The 26210-nt window shown below is 40.3% G+C and overlaps 1 protein-coding gene and 1 non-coding gene across 3 annotated transcripts in view; one reads left to right on the plus strand and one right to left on the minus strand.

Annotated features, from left to right (window-relative positions):
- Positions 1-26210, minus strand: part of ILRUN (inflammation and lipid regulator with UBA-like and NBR1-like domains) — a 95692-nt gene that overhangs the window by 11327 nt on the left and 58155 nt on the right. For both annotated transcript variants that reach the window (XM_078446836.2, XM_078446835.2), the window contains one exon: positions 8315-8643. In XM_078446836.2, the coding sequence (XP_078302962.1) occupies positions 8315-8643 (329 nt within the window). The remainder of the gene's footprint in view (positions 1-8314; positions 8644-26210) is intronic.
- LOC132677741 (U6 spliceosomal RNA) lies at positions 13165-13267 on the plus strand. Its single transcript, XR_009609383.3, has one exon. It is a non-coding gene; the product is annotated as a U6 spliceosomal RNA (small nuclear RNA).

The raw sequence follows: 26210 nt of genomic DNA on the forward strand, positions 1-26210 counted from the left end.
TCAAAAGAGAGTCATGGTAATATCATTAAACCAGAGTTTCCTGACAATCCCCTTCTGGTACAGAATGTACTAAACGGCCAGCCAACAAGGACAGGTTCCTCTGTTCTGCATTGCTTCCTCCCTGGTCACAAATTCTTTTGGAGCTCCTAAAGATGAATGAGGAAGTCTCTACAACCCGACACTAAGGGTATAAACTACCTTCAGAGAGGGGCGCCTGGGTGGCTCAGTTGGTAAAGCGTCCAACTTTGGCTCAGCTCATGATCTCATGGTTTGTGGGTTCAAGCCCCACATCGGGCTCTGTGCTGACAGCTCAGAGCCTGAAACCTGCTTCAGATTCTATGTCTCCCTCTCTCTCTGCCTCTTCCCTGCTCATACTTTGACTCTCTTTCTCTGTCTCTCTCTCTCTCTCAAAAATAAACATTAAAAAAAAAAACAAACTACCTTCAGAGAACCAACAGACTTTGCTTCTGCCAGCAAACCTCATCACAGTATGGTCTAGAAGAACATTAGACTCAAACTGGGTCCCTGGGTTCCAGCCCATGGTCTACCCCCAATTTTCTATATGAATGTCAGCAAGTCACTTACAACTTCTTCATTATTTTGTCAAATGAAGAGTGTAACTACAGAAGTCACAAGACTGTTATGAATTAAGAATACGCGCAGTAAATGTGTTTTGGATAACACAAAGTTTACATGTTACATGGACAGTATTGGGCTCAGTTCAGTCTGTGAACCTCTTCTCTATCTATACCAGTGGTTCACAAGTAGGGCGATTTTGTCATCTCTCTGTCCAGAGGACAGTTGACAATGCCTGGAGATATTTTTGGTTGTGAAACTTGGGGGTGGAGAGGTACTACTGGCATGTACTGGGCGAAGGCCAGGAATGCTGCTAGACATCTTACAATGCATTAGACATCCCCCATTTCCCACTTATCTTCAAGACTTCTCTGGTCTAAAATTTCAATGGTCTTACTACTTTGATGAGAAACCCTGCTCTACACTCATCACTTAGTGGGCTGCAGCCAGTCTCAGAGCATTAGAGATATAATCTATATGTCACAATTGCCAAATTTGTATCTCCACCCAGACCTCTCTACTAAACTCTAGACGCAACTCAGATATACAACAGCCCACCTGACATCTCCATTTGGATATCTAAAGAAATCGCCAATGTGCCAAAAATGGAACTCCTGACCTCTCCCCACCTCTACCACAGTCTTTTCCTTCTCCATTGATGGCAATTCCATCCCTTTAGTGGCTCAGACCAAAACCCCTGGTTGTTTACTCTTTACTTCTTTTACTTTTTACATCTTTACTCCATTCTCTCTCACATCCACTTTCCAAAGCAGGGGTTTTATTTATCACCTCTCTGCTCAAAGCCCTTTAATGGTTTCCTTTGTCCCTCAGAGCAGAAAGCCCAAAGCTTTACAGAAGGGTCCATAAAGCCCTCCATGATCTGGTTTCCATCCTCTGATTTCACCTTTCTCTACTCTCCTCCTTCACTCTGTTCTTTAAACAAACAAGGTAAACTTCTACTTCAGGGTTTGTACTGACTGTCTCTTTGCCGAAAATATTCTTTCTCTAGATAGTTTTTGCAGAAATAGAATCTGCCTTTAAAGGGAATAAGATAGCCCCTAAGTATGTTCTAGGTCTAAAACACTAAACATGTTCAAAGAGAGATTTTAAATTTGTTCCAGAAAAGTAAAATTTCAGAGACTGTATCTTTTGGCCTCTTGAGGCCGCAAGAGGTATAGGTGTTGCTGTTACAAGAGTGACTTAATGGAAATTTCAATGTCAACAAAAATCTAAACCCAACTAACTATGGAGGTTCTAGGCAATCTTTTCCCTTGGGAAGCTAAAGAGAAAGGCTGGTTTCTGTAGTTTGTGAGGGGAGGTGGTTTAGTAGTAGAGAAGTCATGTAATAGTCAATAATTGGCTTGATCCTCATTTGAAAGGCAGCAATATGTTATAGAAAGCATTCTCTCCCTAGCTCACAGCTGTTAGCTCGGCTAATAATATGTACTGGAACACTATTTGTGATTGGGAATCAATGCAGTACACTGTTAAGAAAGCAGGCTCAGGAGTAAAAAACAATTGCTTTTGTTCATATCCTAGTTTTACCATTTCCTAGCTGCCTGACCCTTGGGCAAGTCATGGAACCTGTGTACCTCAAGTCTCAGCAACTGTAAAGTTAGGGAAATAGCAGCGCCTGCACCATGGTACTGTTGTGTGCACCAAATGAAATAATGCATATCAAACACTGAGCTTGCTGCCTCTGAGGAACAAATACTGGGGGGAAGAGAGGTGACTGGTGTTTCTGTAATAAGCTTTGTAGAACTACTTGGCTCCTTAAACTATGTACACACTGATAGTTTTCACAATAAAAATTAAATTTAAAAAGTTCTCAGTGCAGTGCCTGGCACATAATAAGTACTCAATAAATGGTAGTTTCATAGCTCTAATTACTGCTTTCTGATCAGCCTCTGCCTGGCTGTCGTGTGCCTTTGTTACCTGTCCCTTGCCAGAGGAAAACACAAGCTGGAAAAAATATCAAGTGACCCAAGTTTTCCTTCTAGCTTCGCTTTGAACCATCTTTAAACCTTTCATGAAAGGGTCTGTGAGAACGAAAATTCAAGTTTCGTGGCAGTGGGAAGGTTACACAGCCTGCTATCACCTCACACAACCAAGCAGCACAGCTGTGGACACCACCTACCTGCCTTCCAGTCAAATCCAGTGCCCTCTGAACTGGGCAAATGTTGAACCCAATTCCATTATGTCACCCCAAGCCCATCCCTTATTATTATGCGAAACCAATTAGCTACTTCAAAGTAGACAGGAAGATCCATCTGCCATTATATCCTCAGGCCTACAGAGCAAAAGATTTGCTTTTCCCAAACCTCCCCCAGTAACCTCTAGTATGATTTCTGAACTCTCACCTAAACAGAGAGAAAATAATTCCTCTATGCCTTTGTCAACACAGAAAGCAGCAGGTTAGGAGAGAGTTGACTTCTGATGTAATAAAAGCAGACTGACTCCTGCTCTAGCTCCAGATCCAAAACGTACTAACGGGTGGCAGTCAGACAGAGATAGGAAGAGAAGCAGGTGGGAGTGTGGGCAGGCAGGGCAGATGGCACTCGGCAGTGGCTGACGCTGGAGGAGCACGATGAACCTCCCCACGAAGATAATAACAAGTTTCTCCTTCTGAACCAGCATTTGGCGGAAGTAATAACAGTGCCTCAGACTGTAATCCAGTTTAAAGGAGGAGTATATGACATATACCAGCTCCAACAAATTTTTTTTTTTTAAAGTAAGAGCAAACACAAAATAAAATCCATAGGCCATGTAACAAAATAAATGAATCTGGGATTCTTTTCAGTTCCCCCAGTGTAAATTATTACCCTTTTGTTTTCTGTCCTTTTTTTTTTTTTTTTTTTTTTTTTTTAAGAGAAAGGAAGTGAAGCATTTGGCCTTCCTCAAGAACAGCAGCCTCTTGGTTTTTGACAGCCACATTTTTATTCCCATCTGTCCTGAATCAGATTGTTTGGCTGGTGTCTTTTTTCCCTCTGTAAGGCCTTCTTAGAAAACATTTAGACATTAAAAAAATTACTGGCAAATAAGAAAACGAAGCATCTAATTTTAACAGGACTTATCTTTTCCTTCTGGACTTCTATAAATTGGTTTGTTTTGTTTTTTTTTTTTTTTACTATTCTCACACTGTCCAAACAGAAGCTATCCTGGCCTCTAGAGAGGAGTCAGAGAGCTGGAATTCATGGTGAGACTGGCCTGGAGTCAACAGAGTGAGTACCTATCCTACTGCGACTCTGTCCTCAGAGGCTCTTGAGCTAATCACATAGAAAGGTTCATTAAAATAGCCCTACTCTTCACCAATACTTGATCTGACTGTTCATATGGCACAGGTCAACCACAACTGAGCTGACAACGAGGCCAGCCAATAATTTCTAACAAAAGCGAGGAGTCAGATTTATGAATCTTTTGTAGGTCAGCATATACTTACTTTCCTGACTCCCTCTGACAGCTCTCATGCAGGGAGGGGCCAGGATTGTGGGATGGAGCTAGAGCAGGCATTCCCACCCAGAGTTTCCCCCGAGACACAGAGTACTGAGTCCAGAGAGCTTATGGCTATTCAAGTGCAGCTGGGGAAGGGTTCCAGAGATGCCCAGTTCCTGGCACTGACATACGTGCCATTATGTTGACATATCCACGCAGCCCTCATGGAGCAGGTGCATGAAGCAATCTTTTTATTTCATCCTACCAACCTTAGCAAGTTAAACTGTAACTATGGAAGCAGCAGGGAATTATATGTGTCTACTACAACCATGGTCACGGGCTTAATGGCAGGCAGGGAATTTCTTTAGAATAAGTCAAATCTATTGCCAACCCTGATCCCAGACACCAGGGCATAAGGTATTCCTCCTACCCATCCAATGAAGACGACACCCTGGGATGAACTGAAAACACATGTCCCAACTCTAGAGCCCCAAGGGTCTCTTTCATCCTTTCCATTCATTTATAAATAAAAGGGTGCTAATTATTATAAACACCACACGGTTTATGTACCCCAAGAGTTATAAGAATAGTTCTTATTTTTATCAACCAGGAAAAGAAGTCACTACTTTAAAGATTCAACAGGGGTGCCTGGGTGGCTCAGTCGGTTAAGTGTCCGACTTCGGCTCAGGTCATGATCTCACGGTCTGTGAGTTCGAGCCCCGCGTCGGGCTCTGTGCTGACAGCTCAGAGCCTGGAGCCTGTTTCAGATTCTGTGTCTCCCTCTCTCTCTGCTCCTCCCCTGTTCATGCTCTGTCTCTCTCTGTCTCAAAAATAAATAAACGTTAAAAAAAAATTTTTTTTAAAGATTCAACAAGCAAGGGAACTCTCCAAACAGGCACTCTCCAGTTTACATTAGAGCCACTTATCTTATTTCAACTCTGCTTTCTTTTTACTCCTTCATGATATTGATCATCAGTTCAGTAAATGCTTTCACTCAACATAGCCTCCAGCCCAAAAGGAGGATCTAGGGAGAGCCCAGGTTCACCTACTAATAATGAGTTTTAGTAATGTGGCACCTTGGATTTGAATCCCAGCTCTGCCTCTCAATAGCTATGTAATATTGGGCAAGTAACTAGGTCCCTTTGAGCTTTTGTTTTCTCGTCAAAAATGAGATGATACGTGTAAAGTACTTGGCAACACATCTGGCACATATGAACAGCTAAAAAGTAATTCTGGTATATAACTGATCTCATCACTGTGTCAAGTATACCCTTCAAGTATACCCTCGAACATACTTGAGCATGCCTGCCTTTAAAAATAAATAAATCTAGGGGTGTCTTGGTGGCTCAGCAGGTTAAGTGTCTGACTTCAGTTCAGGTCATGATCTCGTGGTTCACGAGTTGTAGCCCCACATCGAGATCTGTGCTGACAGCTCAGAGCCCGGAGCCTGCTTTGACTCTGTCTCCCTCTCTCTCCGCTCCTCCCCATTCGTGCACGCGCTCACACTTGCGCGCGCTCCCTCTCTCTCTCTCTCAAAAATAAAAACATTAAAATAACTTTTTAAATTTTATAATAAATAAATAAATCTATATTCTCAAGCCAAACATGAATGTTTAGAATTATGAATAAGCTCTGCTTTAAGATATCCATTTAAGTACAGTCCCAAATCTTTTCAAAGTCATTTATAATTATTTCATCCACTGCTCCTCAAATGAAAGCACTGCAAATGACTGAACCCTTCGCTCGTTGTCCATCATCCACATCTCCTGACCACACATCTTACTCATTCTGCCCTCAGCACTTAAACTGTACCTCCACTCTCTTTCCTGTCTATCCTTCCAAATCTATCCTTTGAAACCCTTTTCCATCAACCCAATCTCTTCTTCCTCTCTGCCCTAACTCTAATCCAGTCATACACACAAATTACAAAACACACTTTGACTGTTATTCTCAGTCCATACTTCATCTTGACTGAACTGTTCTCTAATTGCTGTGTACATGTTTCATCTCCCCTACTGTACTGTAAGCTACTAGTTGGAAGGGGTAACTTCATTTATTCAAGTCTCCTACTGAACAACATACACTGATCTAAACAGTACACAGATGTGTTAATAAATATTTACTGATGACTGTTTATACCACTACCCTTGTTCCTAAGAAGTCTTAAGAGGTGGAGCTGACTCAACTTTAGCCAGAAATGCTTTTAGAGAACTTGCCAGATGTTCACCTAAGTGCATTCTGAATAAGATTCTGCTTAAATTAAGAAACAAGGGAGGCTCCAATTTCTCTTTGGCACCTAAGTGCCATATTCTCAATGTATTATAGCCAACAGTCTCCTTGAATATCATCTCCAATGAGAACCTTTTCTCTGAGGTTCTTGCAAATACTACTTCTAAATGATCCTACAGAGTTCATGACAAAAAGAAAAAATACAAAATTAGGTAACATACCATGAATTCACCAACCTCAGGAAATCTCAATAGCGTCACCTAGCCCAGCCCTTCCAAAAAAAAAAAAAAAAGTAACATGGTAGGACCTCAATTAAGGCTTGTAGGTAATCCATTCTGACCCCCCAGTCAATCTCTCCCCAGCTCCCACACCCCAGGCCAGGGCAATGATCACAGAATTGGCCAAAAGGCATCAGTCCCTAAAGGGGCTCCCTACAGGAGCTGCAAGCAACTGACAGGTTCACAACTTACGAAGATGAGTTGCAGTGCCCTGGCCAAGAACACCAGCCCTCTCCTAAGACCACAGTGACTACTGAGCCAGGCAGCTCACAGTTGGGTGAGGGGGCTTCCATTATATAAAGTACTTGAACAACTGGTGTTGCCTCCTCCAACTCTCATCTTCCTATTAAACTCAATTGCAAGTTCCAGTTCTAACAGGGTAAGCTTCCCTAAGGGCTTGGCTCACTTAAGCACCTTGAGCAGTCATACTCTGGATGATTAAATTTAAGGAAGAAAAATCTGGAGAAATAGGAGCTTGGAGGAAAACCTTTTATTATAGTGTTTTGACATGAAGTCTTTCCTCAAATACAGGCAATTTTCTGTCTTGCCAATTAACTTCTCTTATAGCCTGTACAACTACCATGATTCCGCAGAATCTTTTAGAACAACCATCTAAACAACCAAAAAAATCAATCCTTTGTTACATCACTACTGAATGAAGTCTCTTACTAGACTGTGGGGGGGAAAAAAGGATTCACATCTCTAGGTTTCTTTTTAATTTGTCTCTTGATCTGGACCATATATAAAGCATTAGCCAGAAAAATACCATTCTTACAACAGACAAGCAATTTATCTCTCAAATAAATATCAATTTTATTTTAAAAACTTGAGGGTAAATGCCAACATGAAGCAAGGGCAGACTTACCAGTTATATGATCATATAGGTGGGATGCTGGGCCTATTACACAGCATTATTATTAATCAGAGAAGAATGCGCAGGAATGCTCACAGGCCCTGCCATACCAAACACCTCCAACAGTGAGCTCTTAGCATCAAGGCTTTATTCAGCCAACCAAAACCAACAACCAAGAACCATCATCACCTTAGCAGAGTGTGGAAGACACGGGTTAATCAGCTAGCATGGAGAGAAACAGACCAAGAAATCAAACACCCAGAAAAGTGTCTCAGAACAATCAGAATATTTAACATCATGGTGAACTTAACAATCAATTCTCTCACTGCCCCACACATAAAAAGTCAAACTATCACTTGGACCACTCTTGGTTGTGGGTGAGGAGGTAGATGGGCCATAACAGACTGAAAATACATCGATAAGAAGACATACAAACAAGGTAAATGAAGAGAAAGCCAACAACAATATTTAGGATAAATAATTGAGTTTGTCTTTTTTCCTTGGAAAAAACAAAAGCCCCACCCAAAACAACAAAAAACAAAAAAACCCTAAAACCCCCAAAACAACAAAGTAGGAGGAAATTCCAAAGGTATTTTGTTGTTCTAGGTTTAGCATACATTTATACTACAAGGACGGCTGGTGATATTTTGACTTTCTTTTTTTTTTTTAATGCTAAAGGTAAAAAAAGTGTGTTCTTTCAACACCCAAACCAGAGCAGAGAGACAGTAGTAAATTACAAATGTGGATAAAGTAACATCCACAGGACATGAAGATGGGGGGGGGGGGGGGGGGAGGGGAGAAGGGGTAGGTTTTTGTATTCTTGCTGTTGGCAGGAAAGCTAAGCAGTCTTAAAGAACATTCTAGGCTTCTAGGTTTGCCATGAAGGGGTATCACAAATCCCAAGGCCCACCACCTACCCCTTCTCCTCTTCTCCGAGGGCACCTACCTTACTGTAAGTCACTACTGATAAGTTGTTTGCGTGACTGCTGGGGGACAGATTTACAGAGTTCTGTGAGAGTCTATTCTCATCTTGCTCGGTTTGGTCAGGAGCAGGAGCCCATGTGTTTTTGCTGATCGAGTCGAACTCGGAACCCCCAGGGTCTTTTAAGTTGTTTTCATCTGATTGTCGGTTCTTTTGGGGAGAGGCAAACGGGTTGAAGTTTCCTTCTACCTTGCGATGCGGCTGTGTGTTGAACTCCGTTTCAAAAGATGACAGCTGCTGCGTTACTCCTAAAAGTCCACCCACCTCCACACTGAGAATCACCCAGATGACATCTGAAACAAAAAGGCAACTCACATCAATGACAGGCATACCCTCAAGGCCCACAGCAGCCACCACCAAAAACCCCAACCATCACCCAAAGCATAAAGAGCTAATTTTAAAAGCTTGCTGACAAAGTAGCGCAGTGCATTTGCACTGCATGAATTTCTACATTTTTGGTAATGTCAAGTTCAAACTCCAGTACACATTCAGTAGAGGTCTATCATAAGACCCATGAAACTATTTGTGAAAAGGTTACCAGCTGATTCTGATGCACAGCCACATTTGGAAATCACTGCTCCAGAGAACAATGATCTTTAGGTAGAAACCCAAAAGCTATTTTCCCAGAATTATAATCTCTTTGTGGTTCTTGCTTTATTTTGAATGTATATAACTTAGAAAACTCAGGGCAGGCATAATTCTTGAGCCAAAAAATGCTTATAATTACTATAATAAGCAACCTATCAACTGTCCCCTCCCTACCTCTAGCAATTTAGAGTGACTACATATTGTCTGAACTAGGACAACTGAGAATAAAGGGGGAAGCTATTAATAATGACACCAGGACATAAGTGTAAACCAGCACTAACCCTGACTATTAAAACAAATATCACCTAGGGTGTTTTTTCTCCTAACAACCTATGTGATCAAAGGATACCAAAAATTTAGTATGTCCCAGACTTTCTAAAATAATCCAATTCAACACCAACTTTGCCTTTGTTATAATAGAGGGACACCCCACCATCTACATTGAAACCATAAGAGATTTGTTTTAGAAGATGCACCACAGGACTTTTGGTCATAATTCAGTTATTTCCTCAACTGCCAAAGCTAAGGGTTCAAATAGAAGAGTAAAGAAAGAGGCTGTTTCCTTTGATGTCTGGCACCTCAATTTAGAGAACAGTGACATCAACTTTCCTGCTGGAAGGCTTTTAAAAAGCAAGCTGCAGGAAGGCCAAGAAGTGGGAACCCAGCTGAAAAAAATATGAAAATCTGTCCAAGGCTCTTAAATAACTGCTGAATGATTGATAAGAAAAGGCTAATAAAATTCATCGGTTACCTAAACAGAAATACAGATAATATTAAGCCTAGGGGGGAAAAACACTAAAAAGTATAGTGAGGAGATTGAGGGAAACCCTCTTGGGCTGTGCTTATTCTCAATTTTCAATTTGGGTTCTGTATCTGAGGACGGCCATAAATACTCAATTTGTGTTCAGTGGTTTGGGAGCTCTGTTAAAAACTTGGTTGCAAGCGAACAGCTAGGAGCCAGAACCCTAGTAAGTGGAGATGCAGTGACACCTGCTGTTCACTTCTGGAACTAGCAATTCTTTGCAGCCACTAGCTGTGCTAGCATGTTAGGAATGGGAATCCATTCCAGACACTTTTCATTAAGGCAAAGGTGAATCCTCATGTAAACTAGTACCATAAAAGTTCAACCTGTTAATTAACATTGTAAGCCAGGATATTCAGCATGCCACTTCACTCAGAAATCTGGGACAGTGCCAGGAATAGTGGGTCAGAGAACTTTCATTCAAAACTCGAAGTCAATCTCATAAACCAACATGATGTAGGCCTTAAAGAACAATTCAACGGCAGGTACCTGAGGGAGATTCATTCCATGCTTTCCTCTCCTAGCTTTCTAACCAAAGGCAACATTTCTTCACTCTATTGTTTGTTTTCCCTAAACAGATATGCCCTGTCTTACAGCATATTAATTCTTACTTCTTCTCTTTCATCCCTCTGTTTTCCAAAATCCTTTTGTAAGTACATAATGTTTTACATACTCAGCTACAGGTCATGTGCTTCCTTCACTTTGCTTATGGGAAAGGATAGTCTTCTGAAGACTGTTATCAGTATATGAGGCTAATGACATTTTCCTCCCTGGCTTTAAGAGCTAAAACTTCTTTCATATAACTCATAGAGCCATGTCACATGTAAGCCACTGCACTCTCTTCACCTTGGCTATTCTTCTGTACTGTTCACAGGCTAAACACAGTAGCTGTAAAGAGAAGGTCATTTAAGAAACCATTGGTTTATAAACGCCAACAATGAACACTTCAGTTCTGATCTTCTAAATGTATGCCTTCTACATGGTTCAATCTCAGCCATGTAGGTACTACCACTAGCCTTCACATTTCAGAATGTGTCCATTCCAATCATGGTGTGTGTGTGTGTGTGTGTGTGTGTGTGTGTGTGTGAATCAAACAAATAAAAACAGTGACAGAAATGGACCCAATAAGCTTGTTTCAGAGAGGCTTACCATTTCCAGTTCTTGCCAGATGCCTTAATTACTGAGATAAGAACTGCCAGCCACGTTATTTTACTACTTGTGATGATAAAATCATAGCTGTAAGAAATCTTAGGGGTCATCTAATGGAACAGCTGCACTTTCTTGATAAAGGATCTGAGGTCTGGAGGTAGAAGTGATGGGCCCAAGATCAGATTTCAAGTTAAAAGCCAACTTACATGGTGACTGAGAACGCTCAACTCAGAGTAACTGGTATAGCTCATATTTATTTTCCTCAACAGGAACTTGAGAACCCAAGAATCCAGGGAACTAAAGCTATAGTTAAGTCAGTCTTATTTCCCAGGAAAAAGTATCTTTACCCACAAACATATATGATCTTTGGCACCAATAATAAGAACGGGCCAACATTCTAGGATGTCCTAGAAAAGTAGCCAATAAAGTAGAACCAAGTGCCAAGCCTACACATTCAGGGCTTAAGAGCAAATGGAGAAACTGATTTTAGAATGTGTTGCCTTAAGGTGGTTTTCAAAAAGCACCTGAACCAGGACTTTGGAACTAGATGGTACTGTAAATATTGTTTCATTCAATTCGTCCCTTTTACATATAAAACCTTCAGCAAGTATATAACTTTAATAAGTATAAACTTCCTTTTGTAGAAATGTATGATAAATTACTGAAGAGAGAACATGAACTTTTTATTTCTTAAGTTTAGATTAGAAATGCAGAGTAAAAGGGAAATATTTTACTTGAAGCCCAACTCCATAATCTTAATGAACCATGGTGATATACAAAGACATCTCAGATTATGGTGGATATGTTAAAAACATATCTAAAAGCTAGCATCACAGATCAAATCACATTATAATAAACATAAATAAACATCTACAATTTGTCCACCAAAATAGAATTGCTAAAAATCAGTACAATATTCAAACTGGTAAATTTGTTTCTTGTGGGGATATGGGTTATAAGACAGGTACAGCATGGGTACATGTGTACTGGGGATGAACAGTGAAATGGTGGGAGCAAGGTTCCTCATTGTTGAAGAAGGATATTATAGATGAGCAAGAAAAGAAAATATTCTAAAATGAACTCTGTGGTACTAAAGTCCAAGACATCAATATAAACTCATGTTTATCTTGATATATATGCAGATGAAGAAACACAGAAACAATGATAGATATGTCTATATTCAGAGATTAGTATGTATACACATGCTACCCAGCTCTGCCTGCTGAGAAGGCCTAGAAGTAATGACAGCCAAGCAGCATTAAACATTCCCAGTGGCCAGTGGTTTCTGAACTCCATTCTCCAATAAAAAGAACAAGGGTCCTCAGAAAAATGGCTGATTCTAGGGCTAAGTCACGGAAAATATAAGATGAGCCTGGACTATATTTGTAGTATCAGAAAGTAAGGAAGTGTTCAAAAAAAACCAAAAGGATAAGAGTATGTCAAAGGGATGCAGGAGTCACCTAAAAGACCTCCCTCTGGCCAAAGCTGGAATAATTCAGGCAACAAGATAAATAACATAGTACTGGATTATAACTCAAAGTATAAAAAAAAATACACATGAGTCCTTAGTGATATAAACAAATGATTAAATAAATTGATGAGAAGAGTCAAATTTCTTTACATAAGAACTCTAAATAAGGGGTACTTGGCTCACTTACAACTCTTGATCTCAGCTCCAACTCTTGATCTCAGATCAGGTCTTGATCTGAGGATCGAGAGTTCAAGCCCTGCGTTGGGCTCTGTGCTAGGTGAGAAGCCTTCTTAAAGAACTCCAAATAATATACGCAGATACTCCTCCTTCTAAGAGATGGGAGTTTAATTCCATATATCTCCCAACCCATTTTGAGTATGGACTAGACTCAGTGATTTGCTTCCAAAGAACAGAGTAGGGAATGAAAAAAACAATAACTTTTACAACAGATAAACTGGCAACCAAACAATTTAATCAAGTGACCAATTTTAATCACTAGTGATGTTATGGAAACATCAGGTGCCCCCTGGGAGGGCACTTCACCTCTGCAGCATTGTTCCCCAAACCTGTAACATCAGTCTAAATTGAGGAAAACATCATAAAAGCTCAAACTGGGGGACATCATAAAAGGTAATTGCCAGTATTCCTCTAAACTATCATGGGTCATGAAAAATATGGAAAAGACTGAGAAACTGTCAGGGATCAGAGAAGACTGAAAGACAAGACAACTACATGTAATGTGGTATCCTAGGACGGATTCTGGAGGTCATGAGTGGAAAAACTGGTAAAAACTAAAGTCTGTGCTCACTTTGGCAGTGCATATATTAAAATTGGAACGATACAGCGAAGATTAATGTGGCCGCTGTGCAAAGATGACATGAGAATTCGTGAAGTGTTCCACATTTTTTTCAAAAATCTAAATAAAGTCTGGAATTTAGTTAATAGTAATGTGCCAATGTTGAGGTCTTCCTTCTAACGAGTCGTCCATTCAACTAGACACATGAGTTCACTCTTCCATGCAGTGTGATGTCTCTCTTCTTCTGTGCAACCCCTTCTCAGTACACCAGTAAGGACCAGTTAACAGTCTTCGAACAGAGGGAACAGCAACAACTATACAAATAAGCCATCATCTGGATGTGCATATTGGGCTGAAGCTGCCCAACGACATCCAGAGCTTGCTTCTGTGACAGAAGTCACTTACAGAAAGCAATAACCTGCCATATCAATATGTCCCACTTGGTCTGGACATCCCCAGGGAAAAGGCCAGGAGACTTGACAAAGCACAACTTTTACATATTAAGTTTACAAAGACACCTCAAAAGGGTTCAAACTGTGTCTAGGACTGAAATCTTGTAGGCTTCTGACACCTAGAGCAAATGCCTTAGACTTGTCCCCAAGAGTCGTGAAACAAGAATGCCACAACACCAGGAGACACGGCCTGGCTTTAGTCAGTGTGTACATCGAAGACTACCATGGAGGTCATATCTAGGTTTGGACGTCGTGAATTCAAATCCTAAAGCTCAATGCACCTTAAAGTGCAAGAGGAACATCACATTTCCCCTGAGGATTAAGAAACAACTTGGATCTGGAGAAGTAAAGAGGCTCTAATCAAACTGCTAGGCTAAAGCTATGGGTTCACATTTCATCTCTGTAGGAGGGCTGGATATGTACTGCCCAGCTTCCATGACAGAGGCTTGAAAGGAGAGAGTTTGAGCACTGGTAGTCTATGGACCGAAACATTGCTAGACAGTAAGCAATTCAAAGGTCAGTGTTATGAGCAAGTCTCAACATACTTGTGTCTGTCTCTAGGAACTACCAAGTGTTTGTGTACCACTGTGAAAAAGAGGCACTTCCAGTTGTCCTTGTCTCAACTTCCCAGTCTCAACTTCCGATCTACATCTCCACCTTATTTACTCCACACAGAGCCTTGTTCCCATGACACGTGCCCATATACTTTTGCTATGTTTACCAACACACCACCTATCGCAGCATCTAAGGGGGAAGAAGGCTGACCAGGCTCCAGTTCATCAGCTGCTCAGAGTGACTGCTGAAGGATAGCCTCTACTCAAACCCTGTTCCCTACCCATCCTCATTCCCCACCCCATCTTGCCACAAAAGCATTAGAACCTTGTACCTTGGTTTCGGTATTATTCTTAGGAATTTCCTTTTAAAATGCAAATGCCCCTCCAAGGAATATATTAAACTACCTTAATATATTAAGGTCATTATCAAATCAACATCATTATCAAATCAACCAATAGGCACAAGTTCAAAAAGGGGAGAGGAAAGGGCCTAAGAAAGAGCAGCAAAAGCCTGGATGAGATGAGATGAGATGAGATGAGAAGGGTTCCTGGGGCCCTGTATAACAGGGAGAGGGGCTTGGAAAGAAAAGCTGAAACAGCAACAAAGAAACTATTCCTACTTCACAATTTTCCCAAATCATGCCCTATTTACCAATTATGAGCTCTCACCTTAATTTGGGGGTGGGGTGGGAGACTACAGTGATCATTTAATTACTTAACTACTTGCTTCAGTCATAGGAAACAAAAATCTGTACTTCCCAAATCCAGTAAATCAGTGCCATGGAACTGAAAGAGTAAAAATATATCTGAGATAAAAGATGGAAATCAGCTCAGAATGAAAAATGAAAAAAAAATAGCCCTACCATGAACTGGGCTTGAAGTACACTTACTTATAGATAGAGGCAGGTGCAAAGTTAACAGGAAACATTATTTCTCCCAAGGTCAGGCAGCCCCTATAAAATAACGTTAACAACCCCCGAGTGCCTATTGCTTTCTTACCAATGATGCCCCCAGACCCATTCTGTTATAGCATCTATTACTGAGGATACCCAAATGTTAAACTGCCCCTGCCTCAAGATAGCATTCAAACCCTAATTAATCCCCCCTTCTAATCCTGCCTCAGAAATAGCTGCCAATCCCAAATTGATCCCCATTTCCCTTAGAGCTTTCTCAGAATCCTTCAGCAAGAACCCAAACCTTACAAAGGCTGCTTCCCTCCTCCCTCTTGTTGTGTGGCATTCCAGAGTTCTCCTGAAATGCCTGCCCTCACCATATTAGCATCAATAAATCTGGTTGTGTCAGACTACAGGCTTGTTTCAGGTGACCTTTGAAACCAGAAGCCTTCATCTCTTCCCCCTCTTGGCTTCAACTTATGGACGCAGAGACTCCAGCCCTTCCTATTTCCCTTCTGGTACAGACAGCCCTCCCCTGAAGTGGGCTCAGCTGGCCCAGCCACCAGCTGACACTATAGGCAAGAGGAATGCATTCATTCAATGGTAAGACGGTGGGAAAAAAGACAGAAGGAACAGCCTCAAGAATAAAGAAAACACAGGGACACCTGGGTGGCTCAGTCAGCTGAGCATCCATCAGGTCATGATCTCGTGGTCGGTTCGTGAGTTCAAGTCCCACATCGGGCTTGCTGCTGTCAGCACGGAGCCCACTTTGGAGCCCACTTCGGATCCTCGGTCTGCCTCTCACTCTGCCCCCCCCACCACTTGTGCTCTCTCAAACATAAATAAACATTAAAAAAAAAGAATAGGGGCGTTCGCTTTCAAATGTCCCCTCTCTGTAAAGACAGCTTTCCTATTATTCTTACTTTCTTATCTTATTAAAAAAACAAAAAATAAAAAAAGAACAAAGAAAACACAGAAGTAGAAGCCTAGTCACAAATGTTTCAAGGAGGACAGAGTCATCAATTGGGTCCAGTGCAACTAATAATTCAAGTAAGTTGCGAAGTGAGAACAAAGCAGGGAATATAGCATCATGCAGGTCACTGGTGTTTTGGAAAAAGGAGTTTCAGTGAAGTGGTGTGGACAGAAGCCTGATGGAAAGAATTCAAGAGTCTAGAAATCAGGAGGTGGAGACAGCCATTACTGATACAAAATTTTCCAAGGAATTTTTCTATGAAGGAGAGCAGTGAAATGGGGAAGAAACTGGAGGAGGAAAATAATAGCATTATATGTAACAGCAAGAATTTTTTAAAAACTTGAATGTCCATCAATAGTGACTGGCTGTAAAAATGATGACATTCTACCAGAGGGGATACTCCACAGTCATAAAAAGAAATGAGGATTTCTAGAGTGATCTCTGGAATATATTATTAAGTGGGGGGAAAAAAGTAAGATGCAGATCAGTATCTTTAGTTATGATACTTTTGTGTAAGAAAAGGGTCAAATTTCTATGTGTTGGCTAGTATTTGCAAAACAAACAACACTGAACAGATAAACCATAAATAAATAAAAATGAGTATCTTAGGGGGAGGAAGGGACTGGCTGAAGGAGGCAGTAATGGGAAACTTCTCTAAATATTCCTAAATTGTGACTTAGAAATAGTAGAAATGTCTTAGATAATGAAGAAAAAAAAAAAAAAAACAGCCAAACAACAACAACAAAAAGAAAACAAAAACAAACAACCTAGGTCAAAGGGAAACACAGTAAGGACTGGAGATCAATTCTGTAGGATGGTGATTGGCATAGGATAGGTGCACAATAAATAGCAAATTATCTATGCACAATTTAAGTAGCACCACTTAAGTAGCATTAAAAAAACAAACAAAATATGTTTACGGTGTTGCCATGTTGGAAGTTAGTCAATGTTAAGAGTAATGTCTGATGACTGGCTATGTCTAGTTAGAGGACTATGACAATGACGGTAAACAAAAAGCAGAAAAGGCCTCCTTACTTGGGCAAGTTAACATTTAATGTTGTAACTTAAAAATCAACTACTTTGATAAGACTGGGCATTAACTTGTCAGTGAACACCACCTGTGGTATGGAAGACAACACCAGAAAATAGTAGCCAGTTTTCAATCAAGCATATTACTTTATAGCAGACTGCTCTGCAGACCACCTACATCAAGAACATGAGGGCTATGTGTGAAAAAAACAGATTCCTGGATCCCTAACTGCAATGAACTAAAATAGGTTTCATATATAAAATCTAAGAGTTTATGATACCTATAAAAAGGGTATTATACTAACCTTTAACTTTTCCTCCTCATTCATTAGTTTCACTGAAAGCAACTAGAGCACCAACTCTTTCCTCTAAAAATTGGCAAGTAAAGGTAAAGAATCAAGCACTGAGTCTAGCCTGACTGTAAAACTGAACTGCAAGATATCACTGTTGATGAAGAAAACTTTTCTTTTTATCCCAGAACTACTCCAGCTAATAATGTGGGTGGAAGAAATAATCACTTTGTAACCCCTGATGAAATGACTTAGGCAATAATCATCAATGAATGAAAGCCATTTGGCTAAAGGTTGCTTGAGAAGGAGGACCTCCGCAATGGAGGGATCAGGCAGTCACTACTTGAACCCTTTCATCGCTCTCGGCATCACTAAAAACATAACAATTTTCAAAAACCAAAACAATTTTGAAAAAGAATGACATTGGGGCGTCTGGGTGGCTCAGTCGGTTAAGCGGCCGACTTCGGCTCAGGTCACGATCTCGCGGTCTGTGAGTTCGAGCCCCGCGTCAGGCTCTGTGCTGACAGCTCAGAGCCTGGAGCCTGCTTCAGATTCTGTGTCTCCCTCTCTCTCTGCCCCTCCCCTGTTCATGCTCTGTCTCTCTCTGTCTCAAAAATAAATAAACGTTAAAAAAAAAAATTTTTTTTTTAAAAAAAGAAAAAGAATGACATTGGAAGTCTCACACTTCCTGATTTTAAAACTTACGAAAATACTACAGTAATCAAAATAGTGTGGTACTGGTAGAAAGATGTACAGATCAACAGAAGAAAAGAGAGAGAGTTCAGAAGCAAACCCTCCCATATATGGCCAAATGATTTCTGACAAGGCTGGCATGGCCATTCAAAAGGGAAAGGACAGGGCACCTGGGTGGCTCAGTCAGTTGGGCGTCCGAATTCGACTCAGGTCATGGTATCACAGTTCATTGGCTTGAGCCCTGCATCAGGCTCTGTGCTGACAGCTCAGAGCCTGGAGCCTGCTTCGAATTCTGTGTCTGCCTCTCTCTCTGCCTCTCTCCAGCTCACACTCTGTCTCTCTCACTCTCAAAAATAAAATTAAAATGTTAAAAAAAATTTTTTAAAGGGAAGGGACAGTCTTTTCAACAAGCGTTGTTAAATATCATATCATATCATATTCAAACTGAATATCATATACAAAAGAATAAAGATGGAACCTTACTTTCACACTACATAGGTACAAGAATTACCTCACAACAGATCAAAGACCGGAGTGCCCAGCTGGCTCGGTCAGAGGAGGATGTGACTCTTGATCTTGGGGTTGTAAATTTGAGCCCCATGGACACAGAGATTACTTAATACAACTTTAAAAAAATGGATCTGGGGTGCCTGGGTGGCTCAGTCAGTTAAGGGTCCGACTTTGGCTCAGGTCATGATCTCACAGTTCATGGGTTTGAGCCCCGCGTCAGGGTTTGGGCTGACAGCCCTGTCTTCCTGTCTCTCTGCCCCTTCCCCACTTGCACTCTGTCTCTCTCTCTCTCTCAAAAATAAATCAACATTAAAAAAATAAAATAAAAAAATGGATCAAAGACCTAAACATAACAGCTTAAAGTATAAAACTCTTAGAAGAAAATATAGAGGGGTAAAAAAAAAAAAAGAGGAAAATATAGAGGGAAAGCTTCATGACACTGGATTTGGAAATGATTTCTCGGATATGACACAAAAAGCACAGGCAACCGAAGAAAAAATAAACTGGACTACATCAAAATTAAAACTTTCATGCATCAGGGGTGCCTGGGTGGTTCAGTTGGTTAAGCATCCGACCTCCGCTTAGGTCACAATCTCATCTCGTTGGGCTCTGTGCTGGCAGCTCAGAGCCTGGAGCCAGCTTTGGATTCTGTGTCTCCCCCTCTCTCTGCCCCTCCCCCACTCGTGCTCTGTCTCTCTCTCTCTCTCTCAAAAAAAAAAAAAAAAAAAACTTCTGTGCATCAAAAGACAAAATTAACAGAGTGAAAAGATAACCCACAAAGAATCTGCAAATCATGTATCTGATAAGGGTTAATACCCAGAATATATAAAGAACTCCTACCTAAAAAAAACCCAAAACCTGATTTAAAAAATAACTTTAAAAGATAAACTGAATAGCCAACAAGCACATGAAAAGACGCTCAACACCACTTATCATTAGGGAAATGCACATCAAAACTCATAACACCTTACACACATTAGGATGGCTACTATCAAAAAACAGAAAATAAAATAACAAGTGTTGGCAAGGACGTGGAGAAACTGAAACCCTGGTGCACTGTTGGTGGGAGTGCAAAATGGTGCAGCCACTATGGAAAACAGCATGGCGGTTCTTCAAAAAATTAAAAATACAACTGCCATATGGTCCAGCAATTCCACTTGTAAGTGTATACCCAAAAGAACTAAAAGGAGGCTCTCAAAGAAATATTTCTATATCCACGTTCATAGCAGCATTATTCATAATATCAAAAGGTGGAAGCAATCCAAGTGTCCAGTGATGCATGAATAGACCTAAAAGTGTGGTATATACATACAACTGATTACTACTCAACCTTAAAAAGGAAAGAAATTCTGATACATGCTACAACTTGGATGAACCATCAGGACATTATGCTAAGTGAAATAAGCCAATCACAAAAGACAAATATTGTAATACTGTATGATACCACTTATATGAGGTACCAGAAGAGTCAAATTCGTAGAGACAGAACAGTGGTGACGTCAAGGGCTGGAGAGAGAGAGAAATGAGAAGTTATTATTTAGTGGGTACAGAGTTTCAGTTTTGCAAGATAAAAAGAATTCTGGAGATAAGTGGTAACCATGGTTGTGTAATAAGTACTTAATGTCACTGAACTGTATACTTAAACATGGTTAAGGTGGTAAATTTTGTTATGTGTATCTCACCACAATTAAAACCAACCAACCAACAAAAAATACCCTGAGGCCCAGTAACTTTAAGTTAGTTGCTCAAGGTCAATCATGAATATATTATGTGGCAGAATCAAAAACAGAAACAGAAGTCAGCTCTTTTTAATCCTAATCTAGTGCTTATCTATAACACCATGCAGCACTCCCACCGCTAGTCAGTTTTGAGTGTTCCACCAATCAGGAAACAGATAATACTTATGGAGACAACTATTTCTGACAGAAAATATGTAAATATTAACATCCTCACTATTTACATTTCTATAGCCTACTTATAAAGCATAATCTGAGTGGGTAACAGCACAACTACAGAAAATTAATGTAGGTTGCAAGTACATTGAAGCAACTTAAAATATTTAAATTTTATTATTATTTTTAAAATGCTTATTTATCTTGAGAGCATGCAAAAAGCCCAGGGGAGGGGCAGAGAAAATCCCAGGCAGTCTCTGAGCTGCCAGCACAGAGCCCGATGTGGGGTTCGATCCCACAAACCATGAGATCATTGACCCAAGCTGAAATTAAAAGTCGGGCACTTAACTGACTGAGCCACCCAGGTACCCCTAATTTCAATTTTAAAGTAGGGGTGCCTGGCTGGCCCAGTCAGTAGAGCATGTGACTCTCGATCCTGCGGTTGTGAGTTCAAGCCCCACATTGGATGTAGAGATTAATAAATAAATAAATAAATAGTAAATTTTAAAGTACAATTATGTTTAAAAATACTGCAGAGAATTCAAACTATAGCTATGAGCACATTAATAGCCAAACTTTTGCAAATGGCATAATATACAGATTAAACTGACATCTTCACAATCATTTTGGCAGTTATGTCGAAAAGCACTTAAATAAAACATTGGAGGGGTGACTGGGTGGCTCAATCGGTTAAGCATCTGACTCTTGATCCCAGCTCAGGTCTTGATCTCAGGGTCGTAAGTTCAAGCCCTGCACTGGGTTCATGCTGGGCATAGAGCCCACATAAAGAAAAACTTGGATAGAAGGACTTAATATTTAAATATTACCCATTCTATATGCAAACAGGTAGAAAGATGGCTGTTTTTTTTGTTTTGTTTGGTTTTTTTCCACTACTACTGCTGAATTTCTCAACCAGTTTGTTTGGGACACACTTGGTATTTGCTGGTATCAACAGTATTTTCATCAAAGGAGAAGTTAAAATAGAATATTTGAGCAGAAGTACCTCCAAGAATTTAGTTCAACAACCAGAAAGAAAAATTTTAGACTATCAACTGATTTACCGAACTCAAACTTACACATCTTAAAATTAAAAATAAAAAAGACTGCTCCTCTCGGTACACATACTTCTAAGGTGAAGTTTAATTTAGGACTGTGCTACCTTTCTACAAAGCTACTATGTATGTTTTGAATACTTAAAAGCATATCAACAAGACAGGGGTCCCATTTGCCTTTTTTAGAAATTTAAGCCTTGTCTTCAACATAATTATGGCCAGAAAGTATAAAAGAGCATTTCGGATGGTAATTAGTTACTCCTGGTGAAAGCTTTTCTGTCCTAGAGATCTGGTAATGCACTACATTAACTCTGCTGTCCCTTCCCCCTCCTCCTAAAAGAGGACAGGCTTTGTTTTCTGGCTTCAGAGAAACTGCTGCAAGTCAACATCACCATCCAAGCCAGACCAATGCAAGAACTAGCAAAACAACACCCTCCCCCTCAACATTCTCTCCAAAAAGAATTACATTACAGACATCACATTCACTGAGAAGTCAGAGTCAAAGGCAGTGACAAAGCAGAACCTCCTAAATGTTTCTTCATTCTCCCCCTAACCCATTTTTCCTTTTCTTCATTTCTTTGGTCTTACACAACTTGCACAAGTACCCTTTCCTCTCCATTTCCACTGCAGGCTCTTACTAGACCAAATTATCTGCCTGGCTCGAATCTGGCACAGAGCTTTGCAGAAATGAATGAGTACTCATCCTAAACTGAAGTGGGTCTAGCAACATCCACACACACAGGATCACAGGGCTCACTCATGGCCATCTCAACTTCTCAATCCTACCAGAGAAAGTCAATCTCACCACTCCCTCACATCTGAGGTGCACGGAATACACAGATGCCCCTCACAGGCCTCTTAGTCTGGACTATGAGAGTCTGCTACCCATCTCTCTTCCCGGTGACTAGTGGTGTAAACATTCCTCAGAGCACTATGACCTCCAATCCATCTCCCAGTTCTTCCCACACAGCACCCTCACTCATGCCACTTGCACAAGTCACACTCCACCAGAGTTTGTTATTTATTGCAGTCTGAAAATGCAGTACCTTCTCCCTTGTTACCAATCTGAATCTATTTAGTTAAAATATTGCAGATTGGGGAAAGCCCTTCTAGACCACTTGGCCTAAAAAGTTATTTTCTTTTCTTGTTTTTAAAATAATGTTTATTTTTGAGAGAGAGAGAAAGAGAGACAGAGTGTGAATGGGGGAGGGGCAGAGGGAGGGAGACACAGAATCTGACGCAGGATCCAGGCTCTGAGCTGTCAGCACAGAGCTGACGTGGGGCTCAAACCCACAAACCATGAGATAATGACCCGAGCTGAAGTCAGATGCTCAACTGACTGAGCCACCCGTACTGCCCTAGAAAGTTATTTTCTAATGTTTATAATTGAAGAGAAGCATTTTTAGTAGACTTTTTTATCTTTTAAGACTTTATCTCTAGAGGAGTTTTTAGGTTCCCAGCAAAACTGAGAAGATACATGTATATTCTGCCTCCACACATGTACAACCTCCTCCACTATCAACATCCCACACCAAAGTGATATATTTGTTATAATCAATGAACCCACACAGACACATCATTATGACCCAAATCCATAGTTTATATTGGGTTCACTCTTGGGTGTTGTACATTCTATGTTTGTTTGTTTTTTAATGTTTGTTTATTTTTGAGAGAGAGACAGAGTGCAAGTGGGTAAGGGGCAGAGAGAGAGGAAGACACAGTATGAAGCAGGCTCCAGGCTCGAAGCTGTCAGCAGAGCCTGACTTGGGGCTGGAACTCAACTGTGAGATCATGATCTGAGCCGAAGTCGGATGCTTAACTGACTGAGCCACCCAGGCACCCTTCTATGGGTTCTGATAAATGAATGATGTGTATCCACCACTCTGGTATCATACAAAATAATTTCACTGCCCTAAAAATCCTGTGTTCTGCCTTATTCATTCCTCCTGCCCCCAACCCCTGACAATCACTGATCTTTTTACTGTCTCCAGTTTTGCCTTCTCCAGAATGTCACATAAGAATCATACAGAATGTAGCTTTCTCAGATCGGCTTCTTTCACTTAGATACATGCACTTAAGGTTCTTCCATGCCTTTTCATGGATTGAATGCTCATTTCTTTTTAGTGCTGGGAATTATTCCATTATCTTGATGTATCATAGTTTATGTGCCCATTTACCTACTGCTATACATCTTGGTTGCTTCCCTGTTTTTGCAATTATGAATAAAACAATTATAAACACAGCAAAAGTATTTAGTTTTGTGAGATACTGCCAAACTGTCTGAAGTGACTGTACGATTTTGCATTCCCACCCACAATAAATGAGAGTTCCTGTGGCCCCACATCCTCTCCAGCACTTGGTGGTGTCAATGTTGTGGATTTGGGGCATTCTAATAGGTGGATAGTGGTAACCTGTTTTAATTTAACTTGCAATTCTCTAATGACATGATAATGAACATCTTTTCATCTATCTGTATATCTTCTTTGGTGCTATGTCTATTTTACATTTAGGTTTATGATTCATTGTGAGTTAACTTTTTCAAAGAATGTAAGGTCTGTGTCTGGATTCATTTCTTTGCATTTAGGTATCTAGCTGATCCAGTACCATCTGTTGGAAAGACTATCTTTTCTCCAGTGTATTGTCTTTGCTTCTTTGTCAAAGATCAGCCGACTGTATTTGTGTCCTTTTCCAGACTCTCTATTCTGTTCTATTGATCTGTTTTTTCTTTCACCAATACCACATGGTCTTAATTACTGTAGCTTTATATACTAAGTCTTAAAGTCAGGGAGTGTCATTTGTCCAGCTTTGTCTTTCTCCCATATGAAGTGGCTATTCTGGGTCTTTTGCATCTTCGTATAAAATTTAGAATTAATTGGTTGATATCCACACAAAAACTTGCCGGAACTCTAATCGGGAATGTGTTGAATCTACAGATCAGCTGGGAAGAAATTACATTTTGACGATATTGTCTTCCTATCCGTGAACATAGAAAACCTCTCTACTTAGTTCTTCAATTTATTTTATCAAGGCTGTGCTGTTTTCCTCATATTAATCTTGTTCATACTGTGATAGATTTATACTTAGGTATTTCATTTTGGGAGGATGCTAACATAAACAGTAATGTGTTTTCAATTTTTTTTAATGTTTTTATTTTTGAGAGAGAGAGAGAGAGAGAGAGACACCAAGCGAGCAGGGAAGGGGCAGAAAGAGAGGGAGGCAGAGGATCCAAAGTGGGCTCCAAAGCAGGGGCAGAACTCACAAACCAAACTGTGAGACAGATCATGACCTGAGTTGAAGTCAAGACGCTCAACCAACTGAGCGTCTAGGTGCTCCTTTAATTTCACAATCAAGCTATTCACTGCTAGTATATAGGACAGTCATTGACTTTTACATATTAACTTTGTATCTTACAACCTTGTTATCACTGCTTATTAGTTCCAGGAGTTTTTGTCACTTTTTTTTTTTTTCAGATTATCTACATCATCATGTCATCTGCAAAAAAGTACAGTTTCATCTCTTTCTTCCCAATCTATATACCTTATTTCCTTTAATTGCCTTACTGTGTTACCTAGAACTTCCAGTATGATGCTGAAAAGCAGTGGTCTTTTTCTTGCCTATTTCTGATCTTAGAGGAGACGTTTCTAATTTCTCACCATTATAATGTTAGCTGAAGGATTTTTGTACATGCTCTTTATCAAGTAAATCCCCCTCTATTCCTAGTTCTCCTCAGCTTAATCATGAATTTTGACAAATGGTTTCCCTGCATCTATTGATAAGAACATGTGATTTTTCATCTTAGCCTACTGAGGTAATGGATTTCATTTACTGATTTAAAAAAAAATTTTTTTTTTTTAAATTGTGGTTTGTATACACAATGGAGTACTACGTGGCAATGAGAATGAATGAAATATGGCCCTTTGTAGCAACATGGATGGAACTGGAGAGTGTTATGCTAAGTGAAATAAGCCATACAGAGAAAGACAGATACCATATGGTTTCACTCTTATGTGGATCCTGAGAAACTTAACAGAAACCTATGGGGGAGGGGAAGGAAAAAAAAAAAAAAGAGGTTAGAGTGGAAGAGAGCCAAAGCATAAGAGACTCTTAAAAACTGAGAACAAACTGAGGACTGATGGGGAGTGGGAGGGAGGGGAGCGTGGGTGATGGGTATTGAGGAGGGCACCTTTTGGGATGAGCACTGGGTGTTGTATGGAAACCAATTTGACAATAAACTTCATATATTGAAAAAAAAAAAAAAGAAAAGAAAATTTTTTTAATGTTTATTTATTCTTGAAAGGGAGACAGAGTGCGAACAGGGGAGGGGCAGAGAGAGAGGGAGACACAGAATCCGAAGCAGGCTCCAGGCTTCGAGCTGTCAGCACAGAGCCCAATGTGGGGCTTGAACACATGAACTGTGTGATCATGACTTGAGCAGAAGTCAGATGCTCAACCGACTGAGCTACCCAGGTGCCCCAAATGATTTTTAAATGGCGAACCAGTCTTGTATATCTGGTATAAAGTCCTCTTGGCGATGGTATGTATAATTATTCTTATATATTTGGATTGAGTTTGCTATTATTTTGTTAAGAATATTAGCATCTATGTTCATGAGAGATAATTAATGGTCTGTGGTTTTCTCTTCTCGTAATAGCTTTGGTTTTGGTATTAGAATAATGTTAGTCTTGGGGCGCCTGGGTGGCTCAGTCAGTTAAGCGT

Source organism: Panthera onca, chromosome B2, assembly GCF_046562875.1.
Source record: "Panthera onca isolate mPanOnc1 chromosome B2, mPanOnc1 haplotype 2, whole genome shotgun sequence".
Taxonomy (NCBI): domain Eukaryota; kingdom Metazoa; phylum Chordata; class Mammalia; order Carnivora; family Felidae; genus Panthera; species Panthera onca.